This window comes from Chiroxiphia lanceolata, chromosome 1 (assembly GCF_009829145.1).
Source record: "Chiroxiphia lanceolata isolate bChiLan1 chromosome 1, bChiLan1.pri, whole genome shotgun sequence".
NCBI classification, from domain to species: domain Eukaryota; kingdom Metazoa; phylum Chordata; class Aves; order Passeriformes; family Pipridae; genus Chiroxiphia; species Chiroxiphia lanceolata.
In genome coordinates this window covers 86,735,962-86,750,748 of record NC_045637.1, presented here as the reverse complement: position 1 = coordinate 86,750,748, position 14,787 = coordinate 86,735,962, and the positions used below count along the sequence as shown (strand labels likewise).

The 14,787-nt window shown below is 47.0% G+C and overlaps 1 protein-coding gene across 1 annotated transcript; it reads left to right on the top strand.

The window, feature by feature from the left end:
- Positions 1-1,485: 1,485 nt before the first annotated feature.
- On the top strand, positions 1,486-4,121 carry LOC116793045 (tubulin beta-2 chain). The gene is made up of 4 exons (XM_032700631.1): positions 1,486-1,626; positions 2,140-2,248; positions 2,502-2,612; positions 2,828-4,121. Exons 1-4 carry the CDS (start codon positions 1,570-1,572, stop codon positions 3,886-3,888), a joined length of 1,338 nt encoding a protein of 445 aa, XP_032556522.1. The 5' UTR covers positions 1,486-1,569; the 3' UTR covers positions 3,889-4,121.
- Positions 4,122-14,787: the final 10,666 nt, after the last annotated feature.

The following is a 14,787-nucleotide window of genomic DNA, read 5'->3' as shown; positions in this document are numbered from 1 at the left end:
AACCAGGTTAGAAAGATTAGGGACATCTGCACGTGGATAGAACAAAGAAGAGAGTATATTGAAGAAATATGGGTCGGAAATGGTGATGTACTTTTATCTGCACCTCTAGAATAGCTGAAGTACAGAATAAATGAAGTAGCCTTCATCTAGCGGGTCATTAAAACGGGATTTAGTGGAGTCCCGCCGGGCTGCGGGGAGCCCTCCTGGGCTAGCCTGGACTAGCCGAGGCAGCGTCTCGGGGGGGCCGCACCCTCCGCCGCTGCACACGCAAACCCAGACCGCAGTGTGAAACAGGCGATGCCGAGGAGGAGCCGACACACCGCACTGACCGCCCCGAAGGGCACCGGAGACGGCGGGAACCGTGCCGCTCTGCCGTGCTCTTCCTCCCCCCGACCTCCTCCTCCAGCGGCGTAGGCATGTGCCATGCCCTGCCCTCCTCTTCGGCCCCCACTTGCCCTCCCTGCCGCCGCTGTAATGCCCACGATGCCGTACTGGGCTGCTCGAAAATGAACGACGGGACGCATCTCTGGGGAGCAAATGTTCAACTCTCCCCTGCCCCCCTCTTTCCTTTCTTCATCCCTCAGCATCTGGGAATCCGCAATGAAGCGACGAAGATCAAGACTCTCTTGCTGCAGAGCTAAGGGAACCGCCTCCCTGAAGCCCCTCGGCCCTGTGCAGCAATAGACCCGCGCCGTCTATTGTCTGGCTGCGGGTCGCTGGTAGCTGCGGCCGGACGGGAGGCAGCGCGGAGTGGGGTCGCTTGGCTGGAGAGCGGCTCCTGGCTCAGCTGTGGGGACTAAACCCGACCTTTTCAGGCGTAGAGAGAGAAGACGAGCTCGGCACCGGGGCAGAGGAAGGAGGGGATCGCTCGGGGGCAGGGCTGACGGATGAGAGGTTATGCAGAGGGAGAAACCCCCCCGTGTTGTGCCGGGGGCAGATGAACCGGGTCAGGGCGCGGGACTCCCCACCGCCAGTGCGGGCTGGTGCAGGCGGAGGGGCGGCAACCACGGAGATGCCGGCGGGGGCGCGGTGCCCCCGCGAGGAGGGGAAGGGAGTCTCCCGCCGGCACCGTGTGAACGGAGGCATCGGCGGGGGGACGGGGGCAGCCGCCAGGTCTCCCCCGACGGCAACGCCCGCTGCTGCGGCGGGGGAGGCTGCGCGTCTCGGGGAACAAAAGGCTGCGGCGGCGGCCGCGGGAGGGCGGGCCGGCGGGCGCAGGGAGGTGTCGCGGTTCGCACGTGGCCGGCTCGGTCCGGTCGCTCCACGCCTTTGTCCCCGCTGTCAGCGGCACCGCCGCGACGGGGCGGTGCCCTTAGCCACGCCCTGCGACCACGCCCCCCGCCGCCGGGACACGCCCCCTCACGGCACACAATGCCGCGGCTCGGCCCCGCCCCCGCGCGCCCATTGGCTGCGCGCCGCTCTCGCATGACGTCAGTGGCGGGGCGGGGCGCGGTTCCCCATTTAAGGGGCTCTTGGGGCGCGGCCGCCGCAGCAGCGAGAGCGGGAGCGGGTGGAGAGGGAGGTGAAGGCGGCAGGAGCAGCGGGGCGGCACCTTCGGATACCGGCACCATGCGTGAGATCGTGCACATCCAAGCCGGGCAGTGCGGCAACCAGATCGGCGCCAAGGTACGGGGCTGGCGCCCCACTCGTCTTGCCCGGGGCTCTGGGCGCGGGGCGGTGCCCGCTTAGCCGCGCTCCGCGTGTCCCGGAGGGACCCGCTGCGGGGAGAGCCTCCTTTCCGCAGCGGAGTACCGTCGGGATCGCCTCTCCACGGAAAGGTCTGCGCGGGGCAGCTCCCGGCTGTTGCATCTGGGCGGAGGGAGCGCGGTGGGGTTTCCGCGCCGAGGGTGTGGCGCGCCCTGGTTAAGGGGGTGCGGGGGCATCAGCTGCCATCCGTCAGCCCCTCGCGGGCTGCAGGGGTCCGGGGCGGGCGGGGGAAGGGGGCGCCAAGCCGGTGCCACACCCCTCCCATCGGTGGCGGGGGGTGTGAGGGGCGCGGTGGCGGCTCCGTCTGGCCGGGGGGCCGCACCCACGCGTGGCGAATCCCTGGCTGCCACGTGGCGGGGATTTGGCCAGGGGGCGAGAGCGAGGCGTGGCGGCGCTGACCATCCTCACGCCCATTCATTCCGGTTCCCTCAGTTCTGGGAGGTCATCAGCGATGAGCACGGCATCGACCCCACGGGCAGCTACCACGGGGACAGCGACCTGCAGCTGGAAAGGATCAATGTCTACTACAATGAAGCAACCGGTAACGCCCCTCTGTAATGAGCTTCCCGGGGCAGGGGGCATAGGGTGTGCTGAGAGGGGTTTCCCAGCCATCCCTGCAGTGGGTGATGCCCCTGCACAGCTTAAATGACTGCTTTGTCTTCCCATCCCCAGCTACCTCCCTCCAAATTCCCACACCCTCCATGTCCTCAGCAGCAGATGGGAGGGCAGCAGGGCTGCTGTGACACTGGCTGCTTACTACAGGGCTGTAACACTGGTGCTGGTTCCTCTCACAGGTAACAAGTATGTCCCACGTGCCATCCTCGTGGACCTGGAGCCTGGCACCATGGACTCGGTGCGCTCTGGCCCCTTTGGACAGATCTTCCGTCCTGACAACTTTGTCTTTGGTGAGTGAGTGTGAGACGGAAGAGTCCCAGAGTGGGAACTCAACATGCAGAAAAGACTTGGAGCGAGCATGCAAATGACCCCGGGGGACCTGAAACCCAGTGGCAGAGTGGGGATGGAAGTGAAGGGTGGAGGCCATGGGGAAGGGGAAAGTGGCGTCATCTCTGTTTGTCCCCGGGGCGCTAACGTGGCACCATGCTTGTGGTCTGCCCTCCAGGTCAGAGCGGGGCTGGCAACAACTGGGCCAAGGGGCACTACACGGAAGGCGCCGAGCTGGTGGACTCTGTCCTGGATGTGGTGAGGAAGGAGTCGGAGAGCTGTGACTGCCTCCAGGGCTTCCAGTTGACCCACTCGTTGGGCGGAGGCACGGGCTCTGGGATGGGCACCCTCCTCATCAGCAAGATCCGGGAGGAGTACCCCGACCGCATCATGAACACCTTCAGCGTGATGCCCTCGCCCAAGGTGTCGGACACGGTGGTGGAGCCCTACAATGCCACCCTCTCCGTGCACCAGCTGGTGGAGAACACGGACGAGACCTACTGCATCGACAACGAGGCCCTGTATGACATTTGCTTCCGCACCCTGAAGCTGACCACTCCCACGTACGGGGACCTCAACCACCTGGTGTCGGCCACCATGAGCGGCGTGACCACCTGCCTTCGCTTCCCCGGCCAGCTGAACGCCGACCTGCGCAAGCTGGCGGTCAACATGGTGCCTTTCCCCCGGCTGCACTTCTTCATGCCGGGCTTCGCCCCTCTCACCAGCCGCGGCAGCCAGCAGTACCGCGCCCTGACGGTGCCTGAGCTGACGCAGCAGATGTTCGACTCCAAGAATATGATGGCCGCCTGCGACCCCCGCCACGGGCGCTACCTGACGGTGGCCGCCATCTTCCGGGGCCGCATGTCCATGAAGGAGGTGGACGAGCAGATGCTCAACGTGCAGAACAAGAACAGCAGCTACTTTGTGGAGTGGATCCCCAACAACGTGAAGACGGCCGTCTGTGACATCCCCCCGCGCGGCCTCAAGATGTCCGCCACCTTCATCGGCAACAGCACGGCCATCCAGGAGCTCTTCAAGAGGATCTCGGAGCAGTTCACGGCCATGTTCCGGCGCAAGGCTTTCTTGCACTGGTACACCGGCGAGGGCATGGATGAGATGGAGTTCACGGAGGCAGAGAGCAACATGAACGACCTGGTCTCCGAATACCAGCAATACCAGGATGCCACTGCTGATGAGCAGGGGGAGTTTGAAGAGGAAGGAGAGGAAGATGAGGCGTAAAGTTGAGATGGGTAGGCATTAAGTATAGTCTGAGCAGGCAAGTATTCATTGAGAGAAGGAATCTGTGCAGTTGTGCTGAAGCATGCATTTTTTAATTTGGTGCTCTCCACTGTTGCTTCTGTCAGCAGTTTTGTATCCTTGACTGTCCAATGTAACAGTAGTTGCAAAAATACTTCAGAGTCTTCTGTTGAAATGGTTAACTTCTCAAACATAAAGGCTTTTTGTGTCCTAAACTGTCTCCTCTGCTTTATTTCTCTCTCTATTAAGCAAGTAATTCCTCTGTAGTTTTTTATAACTTTACTTCTCAGTTTATTTCTTAACCTCAGTGAAAGCTTAAACTCAATAAAACAAGAATTCTCAGGCTGTGATTTAGCAGCATGTTGAAACTGTAGTAGCTCAGCTAAGAATGACAGCTGATTTATGAAAACTCCAGCTTATCTAGTTGGTGGGATGAAAGCTGCTTTAGCTAGTAGAAACGAGACACTGCACTTGAGAATCCTGCAACTCCTATTTATGCTCATACGTGGTAGTGAGGTCAGAGAGAAGGTACTGAATTCCACATTACAAGCTGTCAAAACTGATTTGATAGGATAGCTGCAGGCTTCCCCACTGCCATTCAGCAACTTATTTAACTTGTTCCAGGGCCTATAGTACATATATATGGGTGGCTGACTGTGATTTGACTCGATATCTTTCCCCAACTCTCCTCTCTAAATACAAAAATTGCATGCAGAGAAGCATAGGTCTGTACTAGCAGACAACTTGAGAACTCAAGACCTGAACTTTCTCTTCAGGAATAAAATTCATGTGTTTCCCAAAAGGAGCCACTAGCCTGCCCAGTAAAAAGATTTACTCTATGGGGCAATCAATTCTCTTTGGGAGATATGAGGTGATGGGCATGTTTCTAGGTGATGTGTCTCAAAAGGCTGTCCAGAGCATAGTGTATAATCTTAGTCACCTATAGATACCCTGGCAATAGCTGTCTCCAAGTTACATGTTTTCAGGACAGTTGTTTGCTCCTGGTCCCTGTGGTAGGAAATGAACCTCTACCCAGGCAGGGGAGGGAAGTGCAGCAGCACACTGTTGTGCATCTTTGCAAAGGTAAGTGTAGTTTCCTTACAGTGAGGGAGGGGGGGATTTATGTTGCTGTGCTTGTAGGTTGCAAGAACCCTGAATGAATCAACTATGCTGTTGTCAGTAGTTAGCAAAGTCTCACAGACCCTATTACTTCTACAAAAATCCCTCAAGGAGTGTAGCAGTAACCCAATAGTTTAGTCTTAGTTAATCGAAACACCACTTAGGGGAGTGGTCCTGTGCTAAAAAAAGTGTTGCTTTGAGAACTGCTACCAGTGCTACAATTACTGTGGTCCTTACTGCTCTGAAAGAGCTGGTATGCACATTTGTGCAGCCTCTATTGTGATCCTTTACTGAAATGCTTGCAAGGCATTACTGGAAGAGAGAATTAAAAGGGAGCTGCTGTGCATAACTAATATCTTGCCTGTTTTGACTCCACTGCCTGTGGACACTGCTCTGAGAGTACCCTGTTCTGTTGCTGATGGGCCTGTTAACCCGGTGTGCAGGACAACAGGCACTTGCTTTTCTCTCCTCTGTATGCTTGATTTCTGACGTACAGAGGAGTGAGAAGCACTTAAACTGCCTGAACTGTCAATAAACAAATACAGCTGTGTATATCCACAATAGTACTTGTATTTCTTAGCACTTGAGCAGTTCTAGGATTAAACATTAGACGAATTGAGGTTGTTTTAGTAACCTAGTTAATATATACTGCCTCAGGCCCTTTGGGAAAATAACACTTTATCTGGTTGCCAAAGTAACCTTGCCTTGAAATTACCTCTCAGAGTTGCACTTGCAACTGTTTATCATACTAGCTTTGAGCCAGCAAACAAATCTAAACTAAGTTTCACTAAAAGATGAGAAGCTTGTCTTTGATAGTAAATATCTTCTTTCAGCTGTGACACTCTAGCAGGTTTCGCTAGTGTTCAGCATGTCTAGCTTCTAATTCATAGTGTAATTACACTCTGTCTCTAGCTAACCCTTAAATATAGCTACCCAAGTGACACATTTCACTACAGCTTCCTTAGTAGAAACTAGGACACCCGCCTACATGGCTTGCTGCTTGTATTCTGTTTTTTTGTTCTAGGGGAAGAAAAACCATAAATAGAAATACTTTGACAGAAACATGTCCTTTCATAAATCCTACACAGCTTATTTGCCAGTCATAATAATTAAAAAAAAAAAAATCAAAACCTCATTTCAGTAGGAGTTGAGATAAATATAGGTAAAGGGGATAGTGAAAGATTTGAAGGGAAGGTTCAAAGCTTGGTTGGAACAGTAAGTGAAATATAATGGAGAGTGAGTCTCATACTGGACCTGGGGGCTACAGTACCTTTTTTTTTTTCTTTGTATCTTTGAGCTTTGGCTGCATTTATAGCCCAGGAGAACATTCACTATAAAAACTGGAGATGACTGCTGTATGCCAAACAACAAAGAGATGTCTTAACGAGCGCACGTAGTTGCAAATTTTCTGTTTCACAAAGAAAGCAGAACCACTGAAAGAATTTCAGATTAGGCAGTCTGACTGCCTTAACCTCTCCTGGGTGTTGATCTGTATTTGCCCATGTGATGAACAACACATCTAGGGCTAAAGGTCTTGGATGAGACATCCTGTTTGGAAGAAATGGGCATAGATAATACGGACTTAGTGGTGTGCAGCTTAAGCCACTTACAATGGCTGATTTATGTTGAGATAGAAGTTAATAATATAAAGCAATATATTTTCATTTCAATATATCAGTTGTGGCCTGAAGGGAAGCATTCTCCTCTGTTGACAATTAGAACTGATGGTGCTGGGGAAGGGAACATTTTATTTATTTATTTATTCCCTTTGTTAAATGAGTGGAATTTTTAAGCATGTTAGTAGAATGCCTTGACCAAGGCAAACAACTCAATGCTTGTCTGCTGGTAAATGCAAGATAGTAAAGATAAAGGTTGTAAAAACAACTAGGTAAAATGTCGGTTTAATTTATATTGAAATGGCATTAGGATGCCATCTCTTCTAATTTCTTTTCCCTGCTTAGTTCTAGGATTTCGGTCTAAACCACTGAAGCAACAGTGTTGTGGAAATATAGTACAGTATGTGGTCTGGTTCTTCAAAACCCTAAAAAAAGGTAACGTAGGCCAACATCTGTTTTCCAACAGATGTTTTCCATTCTGTCAGGGAGGAGCAATAATGATTTTCTTCTTCCCAACCTATGTGAAGTGCCTGTATACATCAGAAATTAGGTTGCATTAAGCATACAATGGTCCTGGTGATGTGATAATCTAAGAATCAAACCTGAGGCCCATCCTGCTGACAGATGTATCTTTCCAAAAGGTATGAGGCAAAAAACACAGTAAGCCAAAGTAGCAATGGGATTTATAACCTGGAGAAAGAAGAGAATCCAGACATTTGGTCTCCTCTCCAGCAAATTCTCTGCAAAAATGGGGCAACCCCTTATTCTGTGTAGGGAAATCTCATGGATGATGATATCATGTGCCACATACCTCAAAAGAGTATAATGCTAGTAGGCTCTTCTACATGTGCAAGCACTGTCTGCTTAAAGAAACTGTGATGGACTGATGGAGTCCTTAGGGGGTGGTGCTGCAATGCTGCAAAACAGTTCTGCTGCCTGGAGCAACTGTGGCAAAGTGGTGCAAGAGGGACAAGTTTTCTTATCTCACGAGGAAGAGTTGGTGCACCTAGCAATACTCTGCATCAGAAAGAGTTCTCTCCTTGTTTCCTTTGTCCTTTTCCCTCCCTGTAAGCTCCATGGCAAAGTTATGTATAAGATCAGGATGAAACCCAGTAGTGGCTTTGAGCAGGGCAAGTTTCATGGTTGTTCAATTGAAATCACTTCCCAAACATCCCTGCCCTGCCTTCCCATCCCCTCCCTCTCCAAAAAAAACCCCTAAACCCCACAACCAAAACTCCACATCTTGTTGTCTTGCTACTATTTTTTTTTTTAAGAAGGGCTGTTAAACTATACTAAATTCTCCTTCTCAGTGGGAGGTGCTTTAATTACTGCTTTTCGTTTAATGAGGCCTAATAATTCTGTTTGTATTTAGCAATGAGAAGGTAAAATCCTCTGGAGAAATAATGTGACTATGCCCTACATTTGATACACATCCTTTCTCCCAAGGGAAGTTATTCCATTTTTCTTTTTGACATTAAAGCATAATGAGCATATACTTTTAGGGATTGTTCAGATGTGGCAGCCGGAATATGAGGCTATAGGTAACGCTGTTCTCCTGAACCTGCTTGTTGTAGGGAGGCACTGTTTTTCATTTACAAATAATCCCCTTCTCCGTCTTCCCATGTGTTTTTTCAGTTACTTCTACATTTTCACAGAACAAAGCTTGACGCTTTTGATGTGTTATACATGCTTGAGGTAATCAAAGTAAGGTTATTTTTCTCTCTTCTCTTTAACGCCAAATGAACCTTTATAAAAAAGTATTAGGAGCTGATCTTGTATGACTAAAAAAGAAGATTTTTGAGAATTTCCTACCTTTTAATCTACAATCCATTCATAATAAGAACCTGCCTTTTCATACTCCAGCAATCACCTGTCCTAGTCTGCTATTTATTAAAAGGGGAAAGAGCAGACTATTGGTTCGGAGATAACTTCCATTTTAGATGGTTTTTTATCTTTAGCTTGCCTACATGAAAATGGAAGCATTTGGTCACAGGAAAGTGCCTGAGGACATGATGCATTTTGGAAAAAGACATTTCTTGGCCCTGACTCTCCTGGACACTTCTCCAGCTGGAGCCCTTTGAGTATTTGAAACCAAGGGAGTGGGAGGATATGGGGGGAGCTGGGAAAGCCTGCCCTTCCCCAGCCATTCTGCCAGCAAAGGACACAGTGCAGGTGACAATCCTTTCTTCTCCCTGAGCAGTTTAACAAGAAGTGAACTGTTTCCCTGCTCCTAACTTCCACCCTACTTTAGGTATTTTATTTTTGAATCTGCCAGAAAGGAAAACTGTGTCTTTTTGAAGTGTGTGTATAAGAAAGGTATTTATTTACAATATCTGAGTAAGAAAAGAAATAATTTAACAGTAGGTCATTCCCTTCTCTCCACTCAAAGTCATTTTTCCCTTACGGGCAGAATTCCACTTGTAAGGGAGGAAATCAAGTTAGGTCTGTTAAATTCTTGTTTATTAGTGTTTGATTCTTGTAGTGTAGAGATTTTCCAACTGGTTTTAATTTATCCATATGTCATTTTTTACAATCAGGTTATTTTTCTCACTTGGCTTCCTTGGTAAGTTTAAGGCATATTTTCTTTTCTTTTTGGCAAGATTGCCTCTATCATTGCAAACAAAAACATTAATAATCATCCAGCTTAAGCAGAATGTGAAAACACTTGCTCCAGAGGATGAAGTGGCTACCCTGGCAAAGGTTGTGTAGCTTATTCAGTAAAAAGTTCTGTGTTGTCTTGCACTGAGAAATGTTTCCACATTTTCCATGACTTTAATAGAAAGATACTGCCTGCCTTCATAGTGAATAGTCGAACAGGGTTTTCAAGCCAAGTTCAAATGGTCTCAAAACAAGCTTTACAAACATGAAATGAAATTCAAGCATTGACTTCTTACAGCATGCTTCTCTGCATCCAGCATAATGATGGTCTTATAATTAATAAATTTATTTTATGGCTGGTTTTTGGAAATACCAGCTAGGATTCCAGTTCCACCCTAGCAGGCAGGGATTAGAAATTTCCTGGGCATAGAGAACACTTCCATAGACAGGGCTGATTCAATATTTTCCAGCTCCTAAAAAGGGTGGTCCTGTTCCCCTTGCCCCACTTCAGCTGTTACCCTTTGTTATTTCCTCTAGCAGCTCCAGGGAATGTCTGAGCCCTCTACCTGTCTCTTCATTTCCCTGAATGTCCTCCCAGACTGGAGGGGTGGAAGAAGATTTTTCTTCAATTAGGGAGTGGGTCAGAAAGAGAACTTATGCAAAGAAGGAGGAAAGGGCAGACAGCTGGAAGCAGGAGAGAGCAAAACAAGATATTTGGTTGATTCAGCCACCTAGTTCGACAGCACTCTGAATTCTCCTGCAGAGAGCCCTGGCAATTTTAAACAATGTATGTTGAATCCCACCACAAACTACTGCACTTCTTAGCAGACATCACAAGATGAAGTTCGGAGTTTGCTCAGTGTCAGTCTGAGTTACAAGTAACTATCGGATTGCAAGATAAAGCAAGGAGGCTAAGGAACAAAAGAAACAGTGACTAGCAGATCAAAGTCACTATCTGTGCCTTGTTCTCAATGACATGCAGGAAATAAGCTGCCCTGGAAAACGTGATATCAACATTTCATTTATATTGATGCTGAAATCTTAGTCATCTCTTGACTGGAGGACCCACTTTGTAGAAATAGCAGATGCATTTCATCTACTGAGCAATCTTAAAAGGTAGATGCAGCCTGGATGGGGGCAGGAGCCATCTGGCTGCTACCTCATCACATCTGGTGTGCCAAGAGGAAATAATGAGAGGCTGTATTGTTTTGTCTTTCTTCTCGGTAAATTGCTGCCTGATTATGATAAACATATTTTTCCCTTTTTGGAGTAATTTTATGACATGTGATCCTGTTTATTATGGTACCTTTGGAAGTGAGATGAGTGGGGTTCTGTTTGCTGTATCCTGTACAACCACATTCACAGAAATGCCTGACTCTTGGAGGTTATAATCTAAGTTCACAAGAGAAACTATATCATGTGGAGGAAATATTAGGTTCATGGAGAAACATTTCTCCCCTTAAAATTTGCATGGGTTGTTTCAGAATTAACAGCATCCCAAATTACTCTGTAATGTGATTTTTCTCTCACATACTTATGCTCTCTCCTCTTTTGTTCTTGGCCAAACACACAGACACCCAGCTATAATAAACCCAAGTATAGAGGGCTCTATGATGAAACTGCTTTTGCTCATTCATAAAAGCATGCTCACTGTTGTTATATTTAATTGCTTCTAATGCCTGCAGTGGGTCATAATTTTGAAATAAAAATAGGTTTTCCCTTTAGGTATTTTATTGCTAACATTAAAAACACCTTCACAATTATTACACCCTCTTGCTGGCAAAATATTCTTCTATCTTAATGCACATTGAAAATGATCGAGCATCAGGTTCCAAAGGTGACCTCAGACTATGTTCATCAGGTGGGAATATCATAGTTACCAGGGATAAGATAAACAATAAGATAATGAATAGAGCCTGTTCATTTGAGTATCAACAGAAAGACTCAAAAAGTCATGTAGTCTCTGATATACGTGCCTGAGCAATACATGACATCACCCATTGCAAATAAGAGAGAATAAAGCCATGGGCAGATATTTTATATGTTTGACCAGCTTTCACATTTATACATTTGTGCTTCTTTCTCAAACAATGGGAAATCATGGACAGATGTGAAAATGTTGTGGGATCCCTGTTGCCTCCCTTGTGCATCCATTACGGGGCTCTGCCGTTGCCTTGGAAACTGGGAAGGCAGGGTTTGATAAAGGCAAGGAGCAGGCTGCCGAGGACTTTCAGCTGCTGAGGGGCCTATGGGCATTCCTGGGCACATGACCTGCCTTTGTATGAATGGGAGAGTTTTGGCTTTTGCTTGCAATTATGAACGTTTAGAAATTATGGAGCTTTTATAGATTTTTTTATATTAAAAAAAAAACCAAACAACTGCGAACTTCCATACCTATTTAAATACCATTGATGGCTAAGATTTGTTGAAGTTTTTGCCATAATAGAGGGTTCTGAACTGACATTCAAGTAACTGACATTTAATGTGGTTCACTGTGTGTTCATGGATGTTCAGCAGTGCTGTAGGTGAGCAAACTTGCACACACAAACATGTACTTCCCTTTAGGTACTCAATTTAAAACCTGGAGATACATCCCCCCCCAAAAAGAGTAGGAATCTACAAAGAGACCAGTGCTGTAGCATCTAAGAATTAGTTTCCTAATAAAAGCTCAAAATCCTTAGTGGAATAGCTATAAAGCCTTAGGAAGCCACTGTATGTAGGAAGAAGACATCTCAAGGAGTGTCCAGGTGCCTTCAGGAGAAGAATCATAGTGCTTCAAGTCAGTCTTTTGTAGATTGCCAGAAATACTTTTCCACTCAAAAATCTCTTCAGTGTCTATGTGGATACCTCAGAGATGCCAGAGATGCAGTTATGTTGCAGTTCCACCAGTAGTGAGAATATGTAGTTACCTGCTGCTGCCGCCCAAAAGGGTGGGTTATGCCTATAGCAAGTACAGATGTGTATGCATGAGTTGTGCTAGCAGGAGCAAAAGCTACCTGTTATTAAGTACAGCAGAAATATGTCAGAGGAAAATACAACAACTGGGATATAAAGAATAAACTTCAACAGAATTTGGTGAAAACATCTCAGTGCCAGCACAGTCCTGGATATTTTGTGTTTGCAAAAGCCACATGTAATACCACCACACTTAATTCCCTGTGTTGCAAAGCTTAAGCAAATCTGTGCACGTGACATTTCACAGCAGATGAGGTTTCTGCACTTGGAAAGGAAAAGAACCACAGTTGATAAGCAGGTCAATTCACTGGAGCAAACTGAGAGCCACTTCTGAAAATACGATCAAAGTACATTTCCAAGGTCACAGCAGACAAATGCCAGGCAAAGATATGGTACTTCTTTAGCCACTAGTATTTCCTGCCATAGATGAAAAAAAAAAAGGAGTAAAACTGGTGACATTATGGATTGATTTATATTGTATTAAGCACAGCTAACCTGAGTAATATGTAAACAACTCTGATCATTCCGGCTTTCTTCTTGATAGTGGTATGATTTACCATATCAATTATTGCCTCACCTTTGCAAAAATCTGCTGGTTCTGAAAGTGTTATAACTGCAATATAACATCATAGTGTACTGTGACAGTGAGATTAATAAACTGTTTGGTGTTTCTGGTCACCTACAGCCTCCCACTCCTTTCTCTGCCTTTCATACAATCACAGAATTTTTGGGATTGGACAACTCTCAGATCATCTAATCTTTTGCCTGACAGGGTCAACTACAGCAGGTTAATCAGGGTTGTGTTCACTTGGGTTTTGAATATCTCCAAGAATAGAGACTCCACGATCTTTCTGGACAACCTGTACCAGAGCAAAGTGCGTTTTTTTCTTATGTTTATATTTCTTGTATTCTAGTCTGTGCCCATTGCCTCTCCTACTGTCACTGCATGCCACTGAGAAGAGCCTGGCTCCATCTTCTTTACTGCTTCCCATCAAGTATTTATACACACTGATAAGAATCCCCTGAGCCTTCTCCAGGACAATCAGTCCCAGCTCTCAGCCCCAGATGCTCTAGTTCCTTAACCACCTTCATGGCCTTTCATTGGACTCACTTCAATATGTCTCTTGTACTGGGGAACCCAGAATTGGATGTAAAACTCCAGATGTGTCTCACCACAACTTACCCCCTTCCTTGACCTGCTGGTAACAATCTTCCTTATACAGTCAAGGATGCTGTTGGACACCTTTGCTGTAAGGGTACACTGCTGACTCATATTCAACTTGGTGTCCACCAGGTTCTCCAGATCCTTTTTTGGCCAAGCTCCTTCCCATTTGTGTGGCCCCCAGCATGTGCTGTTTCAGGGAATTGTTCCTTCCCAGGTTCAGGAAGTACCCCTTGCATGTCCCCTTGTTCAATTGCATGAGGTTCCTCTCAGCCCTCTTCTCTCTGGATGGCAGCACAACCCTCTGGCATATCAGCCACTCCTCCCAGTATTGTGTCATCGTCAGACTTGCTGAGGGTGCACTCTCTTGCCATATAAGTCACTGATGAAGAAGTTAAATGGTGTTGGCCGAGGATCAATCACTGGGGTACATCACTAGTGGCTGGCTTCTGAAATTTGTGTTGCTGATCTCAAGTCCTTCAGCTTGGCAGTTCAGCTGGTTTTCACTCCATCTCACTTGTCTGTTTATCTAGGCCATACCTCATCAGTTGGCCTATGGGGATGTTATAGGAGACAGTTCAACAGCCTTAACAAAATAAAGTGTTAACTGTACTGAGCCTGCTGATGCTTGGGAAAAGTTTGAGAGTTTGCCTTATCATGCTGTCCCTCTTGGCACTTTAATATTGTGCTTGAGGTGAACCGCTACCAGCTCCATTATACTGAATACAAGGTGCATCATTTTGCATCCTCTTTACCAACCTGTTCCACCACTTCCTTGCTTGATTGTGAGCTGTTATCTCCCTTCCTTTGTGCTAATGTAAAGCTGTCCTCAATAATTTGGCCAGCTGTGTGGCAAAACTACTTTCACTTTTAAAATATTTACAGCTATGAATCAATTAATGTTTTATAGTCAAGTTCAATAGTTTCTCCACAATCCATTACAGACCCTGCTGAAATTTGTTTCAGATAAAGTCCTTGGAAGCAGTGCAGATATAGGTGTGTATCTCCGTTGCTTTAGTTATATTCTCACTGTTGTTTTTGAACTGTCCCTCCTCCCTTGGTCATCCACCATATACTTAGCTCATTTTTTTCCTATGAGAGATCAAGCAGAGATGTCTGGAGCAGGATCCAAAATTTTTCAAAATGAGGTATATGGCAGGTGTCTGGTAAGATCTAACATAATTTCACTTATAGAAAAAAAAAAGATATCCCAGTCCTATGGATGCTAAACTGCTATCACTGCTGGATAACTCCCAGAAAAAAGCATTCTTTAGTATCGGCATAAAACCTTATGCCAGTCCTCTGTGTCGCTGAAATCAGAACCCCACAAATACAGGTTTAGCAGCACTATCTAGAACAGAGTTGTGCTGCTTGAAAGTGGCTGGAGGCTTTAACATCGCCACCCAATCCCTGCTTATTTCAGGTGCCTGA